General features: G+C 37.5%; 2 protein-coding genes across 3 annotated transcripts in view; one reads left to right on the top strand and one right to left on the bottom strand.

Annotated features, from left to right (window-relative positions):
* Positions 1-1,071: 1,071 nt before the first annotated feature.
* LOC110054774 (E3 ubiquitin-protein ligase RBX1) lies at positions 1,072-9,207 on the bottom strand. The gene is made up of 6 exons (XM_020761131.2): positions 9,058-9,207; positions 8,932-8,959; positions 8,804-8,854; positions 4,966-5,036; positions 1,750-1,835; positions 1,072-1,216 (listed from the first exon to the last, which is right to left on the bottom strand). The coding sequence occupies exons 1-6, from the start codon at positions 9,145-9,147 to the stop codon at positions 1,204-1,206; spliced, it is 339 nt and encodes a 112-aa protein (XP_020616790.1). The 5' UTR covers positions 9,148-9,207; the 3' UTR covers positions 1,072-1,203.
* LOC110054773 (uncharacterized) overlaps positions 9,207-23,876 on the top strand; it is a 28,876-nt gene continuing 14,206 nt past the window's right edge. For both annotated transcript variants that reach the window (XM_089272762.1, XM_020761130.2), the window contains exons 1-6: positions 9,207-9,540; positions 11,137-11,237; positions 14,617-14,686; positions 15,046-15,265; positions 17,538-17,637; positions 18,374-18,417. In XM_089272762.1, coding sequence (XP_089128888.1) covers positions 9,333-9,540; positions 11,137-11,237; positions 14,617-14,686; positions 15,046-15,265; positions 17,538-17,637; positions 18,374-18,417 — 743 coding nt within the window. In that variant the 5' untranslated portion in view covers positions 9,207-9,332. The remainder of the gene's footprint in view (positions 9,541-11,136; positions 11,238-14,616; positions 14,687-15,045; positions 15,266-17,537; positions 17,638-18,373; positions 18,418-23,876) is intronic.

Genomic DNA, 23,876 nt, shown 5'->3' with positions numbered 1-23,876 from the left:
ATTATCAAATGACTAAAAGGATTTCAATTTCACCAGAATGGCATTTTGATCTCGACATCCGTTTTCAAAAAATCAAATTCTATTTCCATCCCTCTCCCCCAAAACACTTGTTCTGTGGTATCTTTTTATCGAATTTATTTGTGTAGCTGTTGGTATGTGGTAATATAATATGTAGATTAGGAATTAGAACATCTGATTCCCATCCGGGACACTGTCTTTTAATAATCCACGTTGCGGACGCATCATATTAGGTATAAATTTTTAGTAACCTGGAGCGAAAAGAACACATAAAAAGCTTTGGAATCTTAAAGGAACTGGTATAATATTGAGTCAGTGAGTAAGTAAGCCGAAATTCGAGCTAGTTGTAGTTCAAGATTTACCAAAACTGCTAAAGTTCATAGTGAAACAAATCCCAATATTGCAAAAGGATGTCAAGTACAATTCATCGAAGTAAAAGAGGCGAAAAAAGGCTTGGTGGAGTTCTTACTTGTAATCAATTTTGGCCCCTGTGCGTTGCTGTTACAGTATAAACCTTTAGATCTGAGCCCCGCTACGAGTAGGGTATCACAGAAGACGTCAAAATGTGGTAAGAGTATCAGTAACACACTCTGCTATCGCCTTGTGTGCCACTTTTTTTATTCTCACAGTGACGTCATCTGTGATCAATTGCTGCACAGACGCACTGCAACATGGAATCTATTTAATAATTTGTATTCCTCTGAAAACTTCAACCGGCAGAAGGCAAAGCACTAAGCTTTTGACAACCATGGCCAAGGAGTTGAACTGTGCTGTAGTGGTAAGAACGGGAGTTGAACATTTTAAGGGCAGCACCCCCAAAGTTTGTGGTTCTGGTAGTTGGATCAGAAGGTCCTACATTTCTCTCCATTACGCATTTCCTTGCACAGGTCACCGGCCACTGGCACCTACTTTACAAGCTCGCACTTATCTGGCAGTAAATATAAACGTAACCAGGAGCTCCTGACGTAACTCATACATTCAAAATCAATTCAAATTGCAAAATGTAATTGCCACTATCTAACACGAATATAATAACAGAAAACTGAACAAAGATTGAGAAAGAAAAAGAGTTTTAATGTTTCATCAACAGACAAAAAAAGCAATGTTATACAGGATTGTTTTACACAAAGTTATATAATCCAGGCACAAATGAAGAAGCCAGCAGCAAGGGAGAATGGTTCACTTTTAACGACCATACCTAAAAACAATCAATAAAACAACATTATTTGAGTGTCTGACGAAAAACGTATTCATTTATTCAGTCGTACAAATTGATAGCCAGATTTCCTTTCAAAGTCTTCTTTCACAAGTTTTATTTGCTCATGTAGAGTAATAAAAAAGTTTCCTTTCTCCTTGAGAGGTAAAGTGACTTGCCAAGGCAAAACCTTTCATACTTATTTGTCATATACTCAAACATATAAAACTTTGCTGTATGCCAAGAAAATATGCTGGCCTGTGAATAACTTGAGTTTGTCATTCAAAATCTGGTTTAAAATAGCTCACAATAATACATAATTATGTAGCCACATGAATCCTTGATCCTTTCTGGTCATTTATTGAAACTAGCTTGGGTTCTTAGCTATGCTAACAAAACTAAATTTTTCTTCAATCAAAATAAAAAATGACGACAAAATAGTTCAAGATAGGATGACCATGCCCTTCACAAGAGCCAATCAGGCTAAATAGCAGAAAACTCGCAAGGATAGTTTTTGATTCGAGCAAGTTACTTACTTTTGGAATTCCCATTCTCTGTTGTCCAGTGGACAGACTTGACGAGTCTTCAACCAGCGAGAGATGCAGTGAAAGTGGAAAGCATGCTACAAAACAAAGTTAACATATTAGTGCAGATTCTGTCTCAGGTCACAGGGGAGTGCAGCATTTGAACAGCTTACATTATGGAAAAAAAGCAGTAAAGTTAACATGATAAGTTCCCTTATTATCCCCGGTGAAAACTACATTGAGCTCACTATCTCTTTTCCGATTGGCTGAAAGTGTACTGTGAATTTTCGAATTCAGCGCCTGTGACGTCATCTAGCTACAGATTATACAATAATCATGTCAAGGACACTCAAGGTCACATGGGTAATCACGTCTTCTACGACTAGGGTGCATGATTTCTAAGGATAATCATGTCAAGTTCGCACTTTGTGTAGTTTGCAGTCAGTGAAGAAGCAAAAACATGACTTCCATTTTTTTTTTCGTTCAATGTATAATAAAACAATTATTAGATTTGGTTTTTGTGATATCCAGAATAATCAAGGTCTTGGTAAGGGTTATCAGACTCAGCCTTCAGCTTTGACTGATAGCCCTTATCTCAACCTTGATTATTCTGAATATCACAAAAACCTCATCCAATAATAATTATAGTTTATAAACAGATGCTACAGAGTTTTCATATACCTTTTCAACCAAACAAACAAAGGCTGTACTGAGAGATTATGAAAGTATGGATCAAGTGCAGCAAGGTTTGTATAGAAAACATCGAGGGTCGGTATTCTCACAATACAGTCGTGAGAGTTTGCAAGCAGTTGTAGTTTACTGTTACAAAGAATTTGGCAAATCTTTTTAAGTGCTTTGGAGAACCTACAAATTTAATTAATTTCCTGCATATTTGTCTTTTGTAACCAGTGTAACCAATCTGTCAGTGATTGATGAAATCGTACATGCAGGACATGATAAAAGGGCTGTCTGATATCCTAGGCCTGGGCTAGTGAAGTGAATTGTCAAGATAGTGTTTTCTCATAACAGGTTGCCCAATGGGCAAGCAACACTAAATGCCAAAACAAAGCAGAATCCTCAATCCAATGTGTTCGGTGTGTCCTTTACCTAGCACCACCAGAAGGTCTTCTCAGGTCTTATAGTTTGGGTAGAGTACATGAAAAGTCACTGGAGTTTGAAATAGATGCAAATGAGGTGAGAATAATACTTTAAGGAGATCCTTGTTAACTACAGATTTAGAGCAGTTACTATGGGATTGGTGAAGGTGACATTCAGAGGAAAGCTATTTTTGAGCGTTTTGCAGTGCTAAATGGTGGATTCTATAAGTGAACGTTTGCTTTGAAAAAAAAATATGATTTTGTGTGCATAACTAGTGCCAGTCCCAAATTGCGCATTCCGATTTTTCTTATGAATCAGAAATAACTTAGCCTTCTTTATAATTGTACGCATGGAATTACTGTTTACGTGTAAAATAGGAAAGCTACAGTAGAAAGTCTTTTAATAAGAGTGTTTATTACCTGATAACTTTTATAAAAATGCGAATTTCACAAAATCCGTACATAGCATTAAGCATGTGGACACTCTTAATCTATTGACAGTGATTTAAATTTTCAGATTTAGATGCCTTTTAAGTTTTAAGTTTTTTTTTTCTATTCTGGTCACATGACTGGTCAAATATGGCAGTGATTTAAAATTTTGGCAGGACTCTCCAATGGAACAAACCTGCGCAAAAGGCTTATCCTTCAGTGGTCTGGTTTTCAACGTATGACAGTCAGCAACCTTCCATAGCAACCAATTCATGACCAATTGGTAGTTATGAAGGACCCCACTTAAAAGTCCAATAACTGATCTTTTTGAGCTGTTGCTAGAGAAACTTTGTTGTCATATAACTTTGTCACATTTCAACACTTCATAGTTGTTTCATGTGTTATAACCTTTTCATGGTCAGTAGCACCAATGATGAGATCATCAGGATATGCCCATGGTCATGTCAATAAGGCTCCTCAGCTTACAACTTTACTCGAATTTCTTCATTAATTTAGTATTTTAATTTAAATCCTCCTTTCGCTACGCATAGATTTTGTTTTATTTCTAAAAGGGCAGATTATGAGATATTCAAATATTGAAAATTTCATAAAAAGGCATGCATAGCAATTTTTCCAGGCTAACTGTTGAAAATTGGCTGGATTTACTTTAGCATTTAAAGAAATCAGAAGTGTCTCTAATACCTATCTGATGTTATCCTAACCACACTTGCAAGTACAGTTCACATGACTAACAGGATTATGACAAGATCAACCATACCAAGATAGTTTTTCTTTTTCTTTTGAGGCTGTTTTTTTTTTTTTTTTTTTTTTTTTCACTTCTTTTGGTTTGGCTTTTACTTTGATACTTTGAATTTTGTGAAACACATACAAAATTAAAAAAATAACCTAAAATGTAACCAATTTGCAAGCTATTGGAATGTTTAAATTTCCCAAGCCTATGTGAGAACGGCCTTTCTGTAGAGGCTGATGTAATCAACAGGAAGTGAAATTTCACTTCCTCAGTACCCCATGCATTAATAACTTAATGGTCCCAAGACTTTTGAGTGTGTTGCATGTGGTGATATAGAACTTGAAACAGAAGAAGGCTACAGTCCTTCACTCATTAGGAACAGGAACTTGAATGTGAACTTTTACTCTAGCTACTTTCAAGATGAACTATAATTCTATGTACAAGAGCTTTCACGAGTAAGTTACAGCTTTCATATTTTGTTTTCACTAGAAAAAATCATGTTTCTGTTTGGAGGACCAAGATTGCCAACACAGTCTTGTTGATTGACGGAGAACAATGTGAAATGGTGGTTTCAGGGTACGCATAACTTGTGGAACTATTGTTGTCAACGGAGGTTGTAAAAAACTGTCTTCCCCGGATAGGAATTTCTTCATCTTTGCCTTTGAGGTAGATTTATACATTGTAAACAGCTTAGCAGTTTTAAATGAATTGAAAATGTGGCTTACAGCCTAAATCTAGTCAATACAAATTTAAATTTCGCACTCTGCATGTTTACAGCCAATAAGTCAGAATGTTGTATATTTAATTAAAGAATTAACACGTTGAAGTTCAATGGCAAGTTCTGCATCTGGCCAACTGTTTTTTGCCTACTCCTTGCATGGATCGTTACTAAACATTGTCTGATCAAACTACATTTGGGTTCCTTGACAGCTTCTAGTTTGTAATACTTACATTACAGACACCCCATGCTACAGTGCACTCTTCACTAGTTGCGGAGGCCTGGTTAGCTTGACATTCTATACCTAAAGAAATGAATAAATAAATTTATAGATTATAGCCAGGAATGTTGCTGAATTGAGTCCTGTGAGAGTGCATCCAGGGCTCTATAGATTACATACAGTCAGCAACCATGCAAATCTACATACATAATACACTCGAATTTTGGCCTCACATGAAGATGATAAATATATCCTTTATACACAAGACGTATAATTACCAGTTAAGGGCCTCATGTACGTTCTAACATAACATTTCATGGCATACTTAACTTAAGCAGTGCTCAAAATTAGCGGTTGTCTGGTTGTCCGAGACGACTAAAAATTGGCCCAGACAACCATTTTCTTTAAAATCAAAGGCCTGGTTGTCTGAAGAAAATAACACCAGAACACCCAGGAGAAATTGAAGTACTTACATGTACTGTTACTGTGGAGTTTAACCGAATAACAAAGTAAAGGTATGTAAAAGATTTAAATCTGGTGTTTTCATTCGTTGATGGACGCCGCAAACCACGTTTTCAAACCCAGGCCTCCCCATGTACTACCCAAAGTATTGTGCATGGCATGCAGGTAATCATTCTTTTCTGAGACATCCTGGAAAAGTACTTCGCAAGTTGTCAAATATATATTTACAGGTAAGACTAGTTTACCTAGATGGTACAAAATGCTGCTGAAGGGAAGAAGTGTCAATGCAGAGCAGGGTTGTAACGATACAGAACTCAGGATTGTCAGCAACAGTAACAAACTGGTTTATTTAACTTCTCAGATTACAGCACTTGGCTGCATGTAGCACTAAACCTGCTAATAAGACTCATTCCATTTTCATTGTTCTCTTATAGACGAAACTTATGCTCTTATACAAGTACACCTGGAGTTTCCTGAAACTTCTCGAAGGAATTAAATAGCATTGTTGCATGGTTTCTAAATTCAAATATTACATGAGAAACATAACATTCCAGAAGGTTTTAGGTCGCAGCTGAACGACTTCTGGTTCAAGATTGTTAATAATGACAACAAGCCGTAATTTTTGTGAAGGATTTGAATGAAATATATTCTTCCTCCATGGGATTTCCAAAATGTTGAGTATAGTTGTGCAGATAAAATATATAACTGGTAACGGTAAAATCTGCGACTTTTAAAATAATATTAACTTCAACAGATTGCAAATAACACTTGATGATTATAGGGAACTCTGCTTCAAACTATAAAACAGATGCCTGGTTATAAATTAGGGAAGCAGGGATGGCGCAGTGGTGAGAGCACTCACCTCCCACCAATGTGGTCCAGGTTCGATTCCGGCCCGGTGCCATATGTGGGTTGAGTTTGTTGTTGGTTCTCGCCTTGCTCCAAGGGTTTTTCTCCGGGTTCTCCGGTTTTCTTCCCTCCACAAAAACCAACATCTCCAAATTCCAATTGGACCAGGATAGAGGACCCACATGAAAACCAGCTAAGGCTGATGTGGAATCCTCTCTAAATATTGTAATTTATTTATTTATTTAATCAAAATTGCGCTTTTACATCAAATGGTTTAAGCCCCAGCCAAACGATCGCAACATGTCAACGCAACATATCACAACATTATTGGGCGCAACATGTTGTGTTTGTTTGGCCACCATGTTGTGATGTGTTGCAACATGTTGGGTGTTGTTGGCCAAACACACACAACATGTTGCACCCAACAATGTTGCAATATGTTGCGTTGACATGTTGTGATCGTTTGGCCAAGGCTTTACGTCTACAAATCTAGTTTTTTGAATTCTAAAGGTCTCTGAAGAGTCTCTTGGCCGAGACGAAACGCCACGTCAGACTAGCCACGAACATTTCACAAGTATTTGACAATTGTTTGCTTTTGTATAAATTTAACTCGTGAACGTACAGTTGGGAATCCTTCTGTGATAGAGGGCCAGACTGTCAACATCAAGAATTTGTGAACGGGACTTTGGGCGTGATGCTCAACGAGTTTGCCTTTGAATTCTAAAGGTCTCTGAAGAGTCTCTTGGCCGAGATGAAACGCTGCGTCAGACTAGCCACGAACATTTCACAAGTATTTGACAATTGTTTGCTTTTGTATAAATCTAGTTTTGAGAGCTTTAATGGCTCCTTAATATTTATGGCAAGCAAACGATAAAAACTGACTGACTGACTTGGTTCTCTATCATGGCGGGCATCTTAGACCTACTAACTTCTTCATTTCTGTAAGACTGATGCTTCTGTTGTCCAGGCTCACTCACTGCGCAGCAATAAAGGACAACAAAAGCGTAAAAAAAAACAGCAACAAGCAAAAAAAAAAAAAAAAAACAGAACAATTTACGCAGCTGGAAAACCTCTTCTCCAAACAGTCTTCAAAGTGAGGGAGCACATGGAAAAGAGCACATGTTAATTTTTCCATTCGTGCATTACCACAATTCCTTGCAACTTTGATCTTAACACTACCGCAATTCCTTACCTTTTGCAAAGATGTGTTCAATATGACTTTTCCCTGATTAGAGAGCTGCCTCGCTAGTTCGATTCAGGCTCACTCACTGTGGCAGCAAAAATTCTGTAAATTGATCCAGGCTGTTGGAGAGTAGATAGCCACCTTTGGCGAAAATCGTCAATGCTTAATTCTAGAGTTGTGAACTAGGCTATTATTTAGAGTACTCAAATAGCATATGTTTCAAAAAACAGTGGAGTTTATTTTGTTTGCCTTTCCCCGCTATGTTTGATGGCCAGGCTTTTCATTGAAACCACAGACTTTTTGCTGTTGCTACTGTATTTCTCTTCCAAGGAAGTACTTTTGCTAAGCATTAAGTTGTCTATGTGAAATTGTGAACATCTCGAACAATGTTTCAAGGACGCCATTTCGCGCGACTTCGCATCATTTACGTCAAATAAAGGAGACAACATTCAACAACAACATTCAGGCAACATTCAGTTATGTGCAACATTCAGGCATTGTGATTTGTAACTTTATTATTTGAGTTAATGCATGACAGTTCAGACTCGACCTGTGAAAATAGTCATTTAACAATTTGTCTCGTCAGAACCTATAACTAGGCAACAAATTATAGAATTAATATTTTAAGGGCGATCAAGCAGTCATCAGGGTAACCAGAGCCGGGGGTTAGATTGTCCTGCATTTGGAATAAGAACAACTTGGAATTTTTTTTTTTAATTTCGAGCACTGCTTAATTAAGCTCATCCATACTGCGCGAAAAATAAAAAATTCTCTCTACCTAAAATACTCCGTGTCTGGCAGTGAGACTTAGAAATTTTTTTTTTTAAAAGTTAAGCAACATAAAATGGACGTTTCGACAGGCGATTCCAAGAGGAATCAAACCCGGGTCACCGGCCTGGTAAGCGATACTGATGACCACTGCGCCATCAAGACCGGCCGGCAACTTTCGGAATTTTTTAAGTATTTATAGAGTTACCCATAGTATTATTGAAAGCTAACCGTAAACAGGCTAACCGGAGAGCTATTTAGGTTAACCGGAGTGCTATTCAGGCTAACCGGAGTGCTTTTGCGGCTAACCGGAGTGCTTTTTAGGCCAACCGGAGTGCTTTTTAGGCTAACCGGAGTGCTATTCAAACGTTTTGACTGCCGGTTATTTTGTAATAGTCTACGTTATAAATCCCGTTATACTGGGTGCCGGGCTCACGAAAATTAGTATTCAACAATATAAACAAAGATTTGACATTATTAACTGAAATTTTTAAAAATAATTTTGACTGCCGGACACGGAGTATTTTGAAAAACCTGTCCGGCTGCCGGACATAGAGACACAGCGATATATTTTCTGTCGAATACTTACACAAATCCATGATGTGGTTCCTACAGATGGCACAGTTATCGACCACAATGTCTGGAAATATATATCGAATTAGTGCAATCGAGGACAAAATTGTTAGGTGCACTGTTTGGCATTAAAATATGACTTACCCCATGCCCACAAAGCAACAGCATTCCACTGCCATGAAAGAGAAAGAAATGATCAGTTTTAAAGAAAAAGAGAAAGTTACATAAGGTAGTCAGATATGAAAAATAACGATTGAGGAACACATTTACCTTTTTAACTTCGAATCTCTTCTTGTTGGAGCCTGAAGAAGTCGATGGAACTGCGGGAGAATCGACATCCATTCCCTCCGGTTCCGCCATCTTTCCTTTGATTTACGCAAGCTCAGAGGCTTGGTATCCTCGCCTCTTTACCATGCAGCCAAGCCTTCACAATCCAAGATGTCTGCCTTGGAGTTCAGAGGGAACAGTATATTTATTGACGCGTGACCATGTCTTTGTGTTTCTGCTCTTTTAGAGCCAATATTCTTTAGAAGATATACGGAAAGATGGCTGCTATAACTTGGTCTTTGCGTGGAAGTGTCAAACTAGCGAATGTTTATTCGTCGTTTTCACTGGAGACATGGAATCCGGTTGTTCTGGCCGCTATTTGTTCTCCAATGCGACAGCAGAAAAGGTTTATGTCCAAGCCTTTGCAAGGAAGAACAGTTCGAATTGGCTGTGCGTCTGGATTTTGGGGAGATTCAGTTTTGGCAGGTGAACTACCAAGGTCTAAGGTCTAATTAATAAATTAAAAATTAATTAATACAATTTTAACCGTACCTATTAGAATATCTCTGCACCCGCCACCGTATCCCCGCCCCCACTCCAGAAGAAAACGTTTGTAGGGAAAAACCAAGTCAGACTCTTCTGTGATCCGCAACAATTAAACCCTACAAAAAAAAGCAGTCACGCCGCGTGACTGCCTTTTTTGTAATGCTTCATTGTGCTACATTATGTCATTCAAACAAAAAAGTGGTGTTTAACTTCCAGTCCCAGTTCTAAGCTCTTTGAGTTAATTTCTTGTTGTGTTGGTGATTGTTGGTTTCCTGTTCATAATGATTCGTTTTTGTGCTCTCCTTCCACTGAGTACGGGTGCCTTTTTAATAAGCATTTCCCCGTAGTGTCATTTTTATGATGAGCACTCCTATTGCAATAAGCAGCTCCTCCAGGTAAGCACCCTATATTGAAAGTGACATTCAAGAAATGAACATACATGTGGGTAACTCGAAAACACTGACCCTGGGTCCGCGAACCCCACTATGGACCGGGTCTGTGGACTACTGTTACGGACCCCCTTTACGGACCACCCCCCAAAATAGAATAAAAATAAGAAATAAATATTTCATTATGGGTTGTCCAATAGATTACTCATATGGTGAAATTTCGAGTGTTACACTGTGCAAATGTAATTAACACACCCCCACCCCACCCCAAAATGCCTAAAAGTTGTTTTTAGTGTAAAGAGATGCTGATGACAAAAAGAAGGAAAGTTCTTAACTTTCATTCATGGCTCCATCTGGCTATGGGAGGTGTGTTTTTAGGTTGTTTAAGCTTGTTTGTATCTGTAATTCCGCTGAGCAGATTATGAAGCCTGGAACGAGTTCACGAATCCACACGAGAATGGGCTGAACAAAATGGCTCAGGTAAAAGAGCACAAATCTCAAGCCGGCTTCCCAGAGGCCTCCCAGAGGATTCCTGGGGGCCTCCCAGTCTTTTATATACTGTATGGCCACAGCAAAGGAAATGGTAATGTGTAATGATATAACTTGCGCCCAAGCCTGAACCCAAGAATGTTACATTTGCACGCTATAACGTTCGAAATCTTGCTGACACGAGTAATCTATTAGATAACCCGTAAGTGACATGTTTGTTTCTAATTTTTATTCTACTTTGGGGGGTGGTCCATAGAGGGGGTCCGTAGGGGTAGTTCGTGGACTGGTCCATAGGTAGTCCGTGGACCCAGTCTGTAGTGGGGGTCCACGGACCGGGGGTCAGTGTTTTCGGGTTACCCACATACATGTACATGTAGAAGAGATGATTAAACAGATGAATTATGAAATCTGCTTTTTCATCTGAACTTTATATTGAACTTCATGATTATCACAGACCTCTTGTTACAGTTCTCAACTTAAAGCATGTATTGTTTTCATTAACTATTGAACCAGAAATAAGCGCCCCATCCCTAATATGCACCCTTCTTTGGGCTACCAAAAGTAAATTAGTACCCTAAGTTCTTAATCAATCATCATAGTTATGTATATACCAGAATTTTTTTGTACTCAGCCATAAATTTGTTTCTTATCTCTGCAGCTCCACAGCTTGTTCGTGATGGAGAAATCAACTATCTTGTATCTGATTACTTGTCAGAAATCACTATGTCACTCTTGACTGCAGCCAAACACAAATCACCAGTATGTATGAACTTCAAACCTTGTTTTGTTTTAATCTCAAGCAAAGATTAAAAGTAGTGTACCTTTTTTAGTGTTCATCTCTGTTGAGTGTTGTGAAACAATTGATTTTCAACCACAAAAAAACACAGACCCAGCCCCACTCAGATATGATTGTCTGGTATATGCCAAGACCTTCAGTTTAAAACTTAAAATGGCACTGTAATTATCAACTTAAACTATGAGGCAAATTAAGTATTTGAATATCCCAATTTGAAAACTGACACTCTGAGAGTTAGCTCTTTGTCAATTAACAGGGCTCAACACTAACGGTAGTCAACTAGACACAGACTAGTAGATATTTAGTTTTGGCTAGTAGGTTTTCAATTTCCACTAGCCACTTTGGCTAGTCAACAAAATGAAATTGGCTGAACTAGTTTCTGTCTCCTTCAAGGAAGACAAACACAAAATTTACACTTTTCTCGGAAACAAGGTCAGAATTTCCTTGTGGACATATCATGGTACTGGGCATGTGCTGTTCAGCACGTATGCAAATTTAAGTTTGTCTACTTTTTGCTGGGTGGTACGTAAACAGGGAACTGAACGTGTTACTTTTGTTGAAAAAAATATTTGACAAACAAGACAGCATTTTCTGACAGCACACACCAATGCTCTTGTTTGTCACAAACTTTTTTTTCATGCGCAAAATAGTGCAGAATTGTAAAGGGGTAACATTTCATTTTAGCGTAAACAATACATGGGTGATTTGTTGTTGTATGCATACTTACAAACTTTACCTACCACTACAGAAATAATTAGATGAGAAAGAGTTATTTCCCTCGACATTTAAACCAGCAGCTTTTAGCAGTCGAATTTCACCAATGACAGTTTACAGTATTGTTCAGATAGCTGTTTTGCTTTTGAAACATTTCTGCGGTGCCTGTCTGTGAAGAAGTCTCGACAGTTTTTACAGTTACTTCTTGGGGGTCTTGATATTATTTTTTCCAAGGAAGTCTCAGAGAAAAACAGAGTCCTGAAAGTCTTTTCGGGAACTGGAACGTTTTTGAAACTAGTTTAAGTACAGTATAATTACCAACGTTCTGTATTAAAGACAGTCACTTGAGTTGTGCTTTCTAGTCTTGCCAGTAATTCTGTTGTTATTGGACCTACCTGAAATTTTCGTGATACATTAATTTGCGAATTTCGTGATTTAAATAAAATCGCGAAAATAAAGTGACGTGAATAAGTAAGTGTAACTGGCGCCCGTTTTATAAAGCTCAATTTGGTGTAGAAACTTTCGTAGAGCTCTACGACTCTACATTTTCATCACCAATCTCCTCCTACATGTTGGAAAGATACATTACCTCCTACTTCATAGCTTTTACTGTAGTTGTGTATTGTTACTATGGTTACCTGCCTATTTCATAACATTTGTTTTCAATTTGTAGCATATTCCTCTCATATATCTCATAAATATTAAAGTATTATTATGGTTTACAGTGTTTTAATCGTTTTCAATTTAAAATTCTGAATTGAGTTTACCCTCTACCATCTACACTCTACGTTCTATGGTTCTATGTATGGGCATACAGGCTTACAGTCATTGTAACAAAATTAAAGGGCTCAGGGAATGTTTAGTGTTATTACGGTTTACAGTATTTTAATAATCTTTTTAATGTACAATTCTGTATTGAGTTTACCCTCTACAGTCTACAGTCTACCCTCTAAGCCCATTTGCTTGGAAGGTTATTGGAATTTTTAATTTTTTTTTTTTAATTTGTTAATTTTTTAATGAAGACTAGTGAGCAGTACAAAGGAAGACTTCTTGTAGTTGTAAGCTTTTCCATTTATTTCCGCCACGCTTCGTCTCTACCTGAGACTTCTTTGGGGAATGATTTAAGTGTGCCTAAGTTTAACTTCCCATGGAAGTGAATAACTGCTGAAACATGCTGTAAACGGACGTAGCCTCTAAGCTAGTTTAGAGAGTAGTAAAAAATTCTTGAACTGATAAACTCGTAAACACGTAGAGCGTAGAGCATAGATAGTGGAACATGGAGTGTAAGGGCCATAAGAGTGTAGCATGTTGACCGTACATAGAAGAACATATAGTGTAGAGCGTAGTCAGGGTAAACTCAATACAGAATTGTAAATTGAAAACAATTATCAAAACACTGCAATTCGTAATAACACTCAACATTCCCTAAGCGATATAATATTTGCTACAATAACTATACACCACTACACCTCTACAGTGTATGCATATCCGAGAGAAACGGAGCCTAAACATTCAAAATACTAACATAAAGTCGTAGAGCTCTACAACAGGCTGGGTATGAGTAAGTGTATGGAACACAACACATTATGTTACTGTTGACATATAGTACCACCATTGAGTTTTTGTTACTTTTGACATTATTGTACCTTTGATAAAGTCAGTTTACTAAATTCAAAGACATTTATGTTAAGTAACATTGCCAAGGAAATAAATTTTGTGTTACTCAAAAACGCGAAGTTAAAGTGATTCAAAATACAAAATTTTTGCAAAATCGCCGAATTTAAGTGTTGCAAAATATGTGGACCCCCAAATCGTGAAATAAATGTGTCACAAAAATTTCATGTAATAAGGTAGCCAACCACAATGCTTGGCTAGTAAAAAAAAAAAGTTTTAGCTAGTAACATCGAAGTTATCACCAACCACTAGGCTAGTAAGTTGAAAAGTTAGTGTCAAGCCCTGATTAAGGCAATGAAAAAAAATTTTGCTACGGTGACTAATATGAGTAAGTTCAATTTTCACGGTGTTTCGTTGAAATGGAACCTCTGTGTCAGTTGCATGTAGTTAATAGAGGTTGGAATCTGTGAGGAAAATTAATCGATGCCAAGGACCAAGGAATGTTTAGTTCACTCTTTCAAAAGCAGCTGCAAATTAAAGCAGGAATTAACTCTCGCAATCAGCCAAGAAAAAAGAGTCAGACCGTGTTGTTCTTGTACCTTTTGGTACATCATTTTTATACAGCACTAATTCTTAAAAAAAAAAAAGACCAAACAAAGAAAACAGAAAAAAAAGAAAAATTTAACTTGACCTGGACTTGACTTGAGACTTGAACTTTACTCATGCTTTGATATATAACTTGGTTAATTTATCTTTGATTTTTAACTTCAAGTCGATACTTACTAGATATAGTAAGTGTTTCGCTTGCCTGCCGAGACAGCCAAACAGTTTCACAAGAGGCCTATCACTTTATTCACGGTATATAGTTCTATTACCTATTAATTATAGAAGCCTGTAACTTGATATGTGCCAAGCCATTACGTTATCTAATTCTCTGATTGATTTGTCTTTTGATCATTAATACAGTACTTAGCAATAAAAAGTCTTAAATGTAAATTCTTTGTTTTATTTTAGACTTTAGGGTATGCCCCTGACTTTATACAGGCTGTGATGAAACCACTCATTAAACCTATTAAACGAAAAGGTGGGAAATGTATTGATGTAATGAAACTATCACTGAATCAGAGGCTATTGATCAGGGGCAGATTTTGGGTAGGGTGGGTGCTTTTGTCCCCCTTTTTCCTTTTATTTTTTCTAATTTTTGGAAAAAAAGAAGCATATCTTGGAAAATTGATTTTTCATTCAGTTTGTGGGCACGGTTGTACTCTGCCACAATTCTTTGGCTTCCTCTTTCTGAATTTTCTGGATCCACCCCTGCTGATGGTAGGCTAGACTCACAGAACTACAATTCACAAGGCATCTTTTAGATGAGCTGTGTAATCAGTCAGTAGCTTAGCCATCTGTTCTGAAGCTTCGAGTCAAGCTGGATATTCTAATTTGCAGGTATTCGTGTAGTGAGTAATGCAGGGGGTGTCAATCCACATGAGTGTGCAAATGCTTTGTTGGCCGTGGCAAAGGAGGCCGGTACTGACTTGAAAGTTGCTGTTGTCAGTGGAGATGATCTTATGGCTGATGCTGAGGAAATAAGGCAAGCTGGTATCAAAGATATGGACAGTGGACAAGACTTTCCAGGAAATATTGTGAGCATGAATGCATATTTGGGGTAAGAAATAATTGATCACGTATAATACTATTTTAGTAATACCGTTCTATGGTATATCATTATTTTTTTCAGATTTTCAGACCATGAAGCCCCAATCACTTTGCCACCATGAATAATGCATTGTGGCAGTAGGCTCATAACAATTTCTTAAGTCTGAGAACTGTTGGATATAAATTTTTAGCTGGTTCCAGGAGAACTGCAAACTTTTGTTGGGTTCAACATTTTGTTTTGCTCTTCAGAAAAGTAAAAGTTCACTGGCTACCTTAATTGAATGTGGCATTTGTCTAGTAATTAGAAACAACATAAAACCTGGGAGAGTCGATCTTGCTGTTGTCAGTTGTCTGCATGTAAAATGGTGAATAAGGAACAAATGTGCTAATTACAAAAAAATTAGTGTTGTTTAGGCAATGGTTTAGAGTTATTGTCTTATTCATTAGTGTTGGCAGTGTGCCATGATTAAGTTTTTCAAACTCAGAAATTTCCTTTCTCAATTACACTGACATTGTCAAAATCATTAATCAAGAATGGTTATTAGACTATGCACGGGGAGAAACATTGGAATCTTTTTTGCATGTTTTTATATTCTTCCAGTCTTGCCAATACAGTATCCTTAAGACAGTCTGCATATTGAATTTTATAGATCACATTAATTGGAAGATCAGTTGGTAGCCTGAACTTTGGAAGTGTGGGAGACTAATGTGATCTATAAATTAGATTAATCCTTGTGGAGACAGTCCCTGAAGCTATAATTCTATAGCAAGACTGGAAGGTGTTTTTCTACAAGGAAAACAAGGACTCATCTGGAATGTAAAAACATGCAAAAGAATTCTAATATTTCTGTCCATGCATGGTGTAATAATAGTTATTATTCTACTGATTTTATCAATGCCAGTGTAATTGACAAAGGAAATTTTTGGGTTCAAAGGCTTAAGAATCATGGCACACTGCTAACACTAACAAAGCAGAAAATAGCTTTAAGTCATGGTTAAACAGTACTTTATTAGGACATTTGTTCCTTTTTTTAATTACTGTTTTGCATTTTTTTTTTTCACACTTTTGCTTTGCATTATTTTAATTTTCATCTCATGCTTTTTTGTGTTAGTTCTTTATGACTCTAGACTGGAGACCAAGCTTTCCTTTTTTTCTCCTTTCCTCTTTATTCTTGATATTCTCAGTAAAACTCAGTCTGCAATTTTTTAAAAACTGCACCCATAGTTGACTACCTGCAGGATCAAACTTTTCTCATTTCTTAAGCTGTAAGTTGTAAGTTCTAACTAAGCTGCTTCCCTGAGGGACTAATTAAACTAACTCAGTAATCCATGAAGAATAATTTTATCCACTGCATCTGCTTCAATAAAATAAACAGGTAGGGTTTGACTTGTCTGTTATTGGGCAGTTGAACTGCTTGCTGTTGTTTCAGAACATAATTATTAATATTTCTTTCTGGAATTTGGAAGCTCTCAAAGATGACCAACTTGTACCTTTTCAGTGGGTTTTCAATAATGAGTTTGCCCCCATTCTAGTAAATGACTGGCTTAGGTCACAGTGACTTTTCCCCACAACTTATATGGTCATTTACAGAGCTTTGTCTCTATGTCTAAGATGCTAGGAACTTAACATGTACATGTTCATGACTTATTTAAGGAGTTTTTGTTTGGGTACTCTGTAATGCTTCACTCAGTTAATGACCAGATGCTAGTGGAGAGAAACATTGCAGTATCGCAATCTGAACAATGTCCTTGAGTTAGACTAATTATAACTACAGTCAAACCTCTGTGAAGTGTCCCCCCTCGGGGAAGACGGGAGGTGACCACTTACAGGGATTCATGAAGAATAAGCATGAGTTTATTCAAATACAAACATGCTTTAAGGCAACATGGAATCACTTGAAGTGGTCCTTTTCTATCCATCATCGCCTTTTCCAAAAGAAAGTCAATCTACATGCATTAAACTTGGGTGGCTGCTTAATAGGGGTAAGGACAATAGAAAACCCTTGCCATGATTACCAAAAGGTGGCAGTGGCTGCTTAATACAGGTGGCTGGTTATAGGGATTTATTTTGAGTACACTTATTTTAATGACAAAACTTCTGTGACTTTGATGACTGTGTACTTAACAGGGGGTGGCCACAGAACAGATGGCCTCTCAACAGAGGTTTGACTGTAGCACCACTGTCAGTGCATATTAAGAGAAATTGAATTCTTTTGCTTCAAGAAATTGCCAGGTATGTCTTTTTTTCCATTTAGATCTTTAATTACTTTTTTTTAAAACAGAGCTTTTCCTATTGTGAGAGCATTAGAGCATGGAGCTGATGTTGTTGTTACTGGACGATGTACCGACAGTGCACTGGTGCTTGGACCTCTCATGTACGAGGTAAAATAGCTACTTATATATAAAAGTTTTTTTGTGGGCCTTTGGCAAACTATACATAATTATATGTTAATCTGGAACCAGTAGGCAGGATGGAGTTGGCAATGGTCTTAGGAAGAATTCTGCAAACTGTAGGATCTAAGTCCTTCTTTGGATAATAATATTTTAAAGGCCTTTCCCTAATGTTGGGTCTCGACAGAATGACAGCCTGGAATTTGCTTGTATCATTGACTGCAGCTTCAGACAGAATTCACAGATGTTCAGACTTGTCCATCACTTCTTCTCCCAACCCTTTTTGCGGTTTTAAGATCACAATAATAATCATTGCATTGTTTTTAATATTAACTCTTCGATAGCCATTGTGTGTGTCACCAAGAGATGGGCTGCCAGCTAATTTCACCAGCTGAACTTAAATTGGGCTGCAATTTCACATGAAAACGTAGACCGAGGTAAACTTCAGAGCTGCCAGGGCCAGAAAAGCCAGCTGGGCTTGTTGATTAGCCGGCTTAGTGTTTTCTTAGCTACATCTCCATGTTTTCAGAGGTCTTAGGCCCTTCTATTGAAGGTATAGACAATAGCTACACAGGGAGCTTGTTGAGAACCATGCTTATTTTTTGCTTGTCATTGTATTTGTATTGCTGAATCACCATTACCACCAAGAAGGGAAATATAAAATTATTCAACTCAGTCATACAAGGCTTGAAAATAATGATTGTTTGTATCAATCTTTGTCTTTCAGTTTGGCTGGAAGGCAAATGATTATGATTTGCTTGCTTCTGGAAGGTAATGAGAGTGTTTTGTGTGAATATGTTGCCATGAGATGCAGTATGTACTAATAACTTAAGACCGAGTTTACAAGAGGACCAGGCAGGGGTGATACATGCCATCTCTCCTTTTTGGATGAAACTTTGCCAGATTGAAGGTACTACCCAACAACTCTAAAAGACAAAGTGGCCCGGCTTTGTGATTTTTTCCCTTAGGAGTTAGACCACCCCCCTGGTTTTTTGCCCAAAATCCCAAAAATGTCACTAAAATAAGCATCAAATTTAAACACTGCTCCTGCTTACAGAATACATTGAATTTTATTGGTATTTCACACAAATAAAGATTGGACCTATCTTAGTTCACACCAGGAATTTCAATTCATTTGAAGTGACAGGTGCCAATCAAGGAATGTCATTTCCTACCCATGTCACGCAACATTTAGCTATAAGGCAAATTAGCTCCAATTCTGTCAGACCCAAATATTACTTAAATCCAACTTTCTAAATCAAAACTAATTTCATCAAAGTTTAGAGTCACCCTTGGCCTGATGAAATCAAGAATAAAATTTTTGGCATCAGTTCTGTTATTTTTTGGCAACAAAAGCTGTTCAAGCAACATGATGAGGGGCTAGTTTTAACAAAGAGACAAGGGCAAAATCTAAAAATATTAGATATTATAGAATCAGTTCATCAAAGTTTTTCTATGTTCATGTCATTAACAAAGTCTTTGAATATTATTTAGGCCAGTGGAAGCTCAATGAATGCAAAACTCTTTGCAATACCCCTTAACCCTCGGATGTACAAGGGGCGTAGGGGTTGGATGCCATCCCCCAATAAGGTATTTTCAAAATTATGAAGACGGTTTACTCTATGGGGCTGAAACTTCCATTAGCTGTTCATTCATCCTTCACAGATATTTTGATATGTCAATCGTGTGTCCATCATTTTTATGTTTCCATAGCAACCGCTAGTTTCATGTAGGTTTGGCCAAAAATCAACTTTTTTGACCTAATTCTGTATTTTTTCCAGTTTTCTTCATCAAATTCCAGAAATTCACCAATATGTACATTTCACAACTATTTTGGCTTGATTTTGTATCAATTTCTGTTATTTCTTGACTTTTTAAGAAAAAAGTAAAATCGAAGATGGCGGATCCAAGATGACGGGTCAAATAACGTCATTTGGCATCATATGATGTCACAACCAATAAATATGGTATCATTTTGTAGAACAAGCTCAGGACTATCTAATCAATGTAAATATATTTCAATGTACCTAAACAGAGCGCAAACCCAAGAGGGTTCCATCCATTTCCCCCCCTTATACCACAGTGCAGGCGTTAGTTAGCTTGTACATCCGACGGTTAAAATAACAGTGCAAAACACCTCAATTCTATTTGTACAATTTAAATATGGGAATAAAGGGCCATGATATGTAAATTCTAAAACATTGAGTAGTTAGATGAGAGTTTTCCTGGGCAAATCTCACTTTTTAGATTACCTTTGAAACCCTGCTCGATCATCACAGGCGGGTCACATGCTTGATGTTGCAATTGATTATTGTCAACTCTTACTTTACACTCGGCATACAAGCTCATCAATGCTGAGAAGTATTCTTTGCTGACATTATTGTTTGCCCTCATATATTAACTCTTGCGCTCACCCAATGAATATTCATTTCATGCGAATCCAGTGAAAAAACATCAGGCAGGCAAGTAAACTTAATTGGTATAAAGATAAACATTGTGCATGTAATTTTGAAAGCATGGGAATAAGAACCAAAGACCTTGATCAGCAGCAAATAATATCACTAAGTGATAATTAATAGTTTGTTGTTGTTATTATTATTATTTATCATATTTATTTATATTTATTGTTGTCATTTATTATTTATTACCACTGCGCAAGGGATTTCAATCTCTATTTATAGATGTGCACACTCCAATGATAAGAATGGCTTCAATGTTTTGCTCAATTGTAACTTTTTGGAAAGAAAAGCTCGACAATACCAGATGTTACCTTTGTTCTCATCTCATCCACTCACTTGCCAGCCTTAGAGAGTGCACAGGCATTAAGATCGTCAGATATGATTTCAGTGATCCACAGGCTGGAAAGGACCTCTGTGACAGAAGAATTGCCACAGTGCAGAGCCATGTGCTTTGTAACATAAATGAAGGCTACGACATTAAAAGTGCTAGTGATATTCTATGGCCAGTTGAAGGGTGTCAGGCATCAATAATATTGTTAAGACTCAGGAATCAGGCCAGACCATGAAGCACACAATGTCTGGGATCCTATCTCTAAATTTTTTTAGCTTCAAGTCTGGAGGTTTGAAAGTGTAGAAGGCTTATGATACGGGCCCTGGTAAACGTTTCACACCTGCACATGAGGAATGGATTTGAAATACCTTAAGGGCCTACAGACTTATGCGTACTGCAAGAGAGACTGCTACTTTTAAAGCCAAGAGTTTGACAAGTGTCAGCTCCAACAGCCTCAGTCTAGGCACAGTTAATAGAAGGGGATTATTATGAAACTCAACAAAGTTCTTTGTTGTATGTTTTTGTTCTCTTTTTTGGCCTTGACCATGCACAAAACACAATTGTTCTATATTACTGACCGAGTAACTGACCAATAGAAACGTTTTGGTTATGTAATTCATGCATAGTGTATGGGCGCAAAAAAAGATTTTGCATGGTAGTGGACCTTCCAACACAAATCTTGGCATCTTTGTTTGCTCCTTTGATGTTTGCCGGGCTTCACACCATTCCCCTCTATTAACTATGGTCTAGGACCTCACAATCTATAGAACAAGAGTCCCAAGATGTCAAAGCTACAAGAGTGTATTCCTCCTACCCTGAAGAGGGATTCACAAAAGCATACCAATCTTTTGCAGTCTGCAGAGACACATGGATGCGGGTGAACACCTAATGAAGTTAGAGAGAGAAACGGCATAGACAGCATCAAGATAAAATGGGTTGAAATCCCTAATGTCCTTTAGTGATCATGATCCACATGAGAAATCTCAAAGGGATGGGTCTGAAAACATCATGAAGAGGAACCCGCTTTTCTGAGAAAGTGAACACACATCCAAAAAGAACATTCTTGGAAGGTGAGGGGACAGGACGAAAGTGTAGTAAATGAGTGCAGTAAGATGAGACTGTGCAAGACAGTAGTGGCAGGAAAATGTCCAGCAAAGAAGAGTAGCTTGCTGCAGAGCAAATAGCCCAGTACTTCAGCATGTTGTCTGTAATGTACAGAAGTGGCCGACTAGCCATACACCAGGCTGATCTTAGTCCATCTCAAGATGAAGCAGAAGAGATCTTGACCAGGCTTGTAGTACAAAGACAGTGCTACTTGCCAGCTACTTTACCATCCACCATGTAGAATATGCAATACAGTCTTGTGACCAGAAAAAACAAATCACTTATTTCACAGCGCCCTGGAACTACGGATATACACAGGAGGTTACTGAGCAGAAAAGAAAACGATGGCCAAGAGCCAATCAAGCTTCTTGAGTGCCTAGAAAAATTTAAAAAGTTCAACCGTGCCAAACCTTGCTAAACCTAAGGCACTGGTGCTGTGTATGTTGTCATGTGTGCTTGCTTGTACCCTAGGTTTTAGATAATTTCAGCTTCCAGATCTTCTCAAGGCTCAATTTTTCCTCAGAATTGCAATCGTTTTCACACATCTTCTTACTCGCAGACATGCGATTATTTACAATGTTTTGTGCTAACACCTTTCAGGTATAACCTTTATCTGCGATTAATTCAGTATAGGAACTTTCAGAAAAAAAAAGCATTTTCATAAAAGATAGCTAAAGCTCAGTCTTACAGTTCAAGTATTATATCAACTGTACGTGTTTACCAAGATTTACTTGCATGCCTGATGCAGCAAAATGAAAATTTGAAGGGTATTTTGAACTCGGAATGAGAGCAAACAATATTTTCAGCAAAGAATACTTCTCAGGATTGATGAGTTTGTATGCCGAGTGTAAAGTAAGAGTTGACATTAATCAATTGCAAGATCAAGTATTTGACCTGTGATGATTGAGCAAGGTTTCAAGAGTAATCTAAAAAGCAAGATATGCCAAGAAAAACTCTCATCTAACTAATCAATGTTTTAGAATTCAAACATCACGGCCGTTCATTCCCATATTTAGATTGTACGAATAGAATTTAGGTGTTTTGCACTGTTATTTAACCCTTGGACGTACAAGCTAACTCGTACCCCACTGTGGTATAAGGGGGAAATGGAAGGAATCCCCTCTGCTTTTTGTTCTGTTAACGCACAGCATACTAAACTTCCATTGATTAGATAGCCCTGAGCTTGTTCTACAAAATGATACCATTTTCAATGGCTGTGATGTCATAATGTCAAATGACGTCATTTGACCTGCCATCATGGATCCGCCATCTTGTATTTTACTTTTTTGTTAAAAAGTCAAGAAATAATGGAAATTGATACAAAATCAAGCCAGAATGCTTATGAAATGTACAAATTGGTGAATTTCTGGAATTTGATGAAGAAAACTGGAAAAAATACAGAATTATGTCAAAAAAAGTTGATTTTTGACCAAACCTACATGAAACTAGTGGTTGCTATGAAAACATAAAAAATGGTGGACACACAATTAACATATCAAAATATCCGCGAAGGATGAATGAATAGCTAATGGAGTTTCAGCCCCTTAGAGTAAATCGCCTTCTCAAAATTTTGAAAATACCTTATTGGGGGGATGACATCCATCCCCCACCCCCCCTTGTACATCCGAAGGTTATGGGATATTGCAAAGAGTTTTGCATTCATTGAGCTTCCACTGCCCTAACTAATATTCAAAGACTTTGTTAATGACATTAACATAGAAATAACTTTGATGAACTGATTCTATAATATCTAATATTTTTAGATTTCGCCCTTGTCTCTTTGTTAAAACTAGCCTCTTGTCATGTTGTTTGAACAGCTTTTATTACCAAAAAATAACAGATGCCAAAAAATTTATTCTTGATTTCATCAGGCCAAGGGTGACTCTAAACTGTGATGAAATTAGTTTTGATTTAGAAAGTTGGATTTAAGCAATATTGGAGTCAGAATTTGAGTTAATTTGCCTTATAGCTAAATGTTGCGTGACATGGGTAGGAAATGACATTCCTTGATTGGCACCTGTCACTTCAAATGAATTGAAATTCCTGGTGTGAACTAAGATAGGTCTAATCTTTATTTGCGTGAAATACCTATAAAATTCAATGTATTCTGTAAGCAGGAGCGGTGTTTAAATTTGATGCTTATTTTAGTGATCCTTAGGGAAAAATCACAAAGCCGGCCCACTTTGTCTTTTAGAGTTGTTGGGTAGTACCTTCGATCTGGCAAAGTTTCATCCAAAAAGGAGAGATGGCATGTATCACCCCTGCCTGGTGCTCTGGTAAACTCGGTCTTAATGTCAAACTATTCTCTGGGGAGGAGACATGGTGGCCTCATGGTT

This window comes from Orbicella faveolata, unplaced genomic scaffold, assembly GCF_042242905.1.
Source record: "Orbicella faveolata isolate gen_17 unplaced genomic scaffold, um_ofav_v1 contig_35, whole genome shotgun sequence".
Taxonomy (NCBI): Eukaryota; Metazoa; Cnidaria; class Anthozoa; order Scleractinia; family Merulinidae; genus Orbicella; species Orbicella faveolata.
The sequence above is the reverse complement of the archived record's forward strand: the minus strand, read 5'-3'. Positions and strand labels throughout refer to the sequence as shown.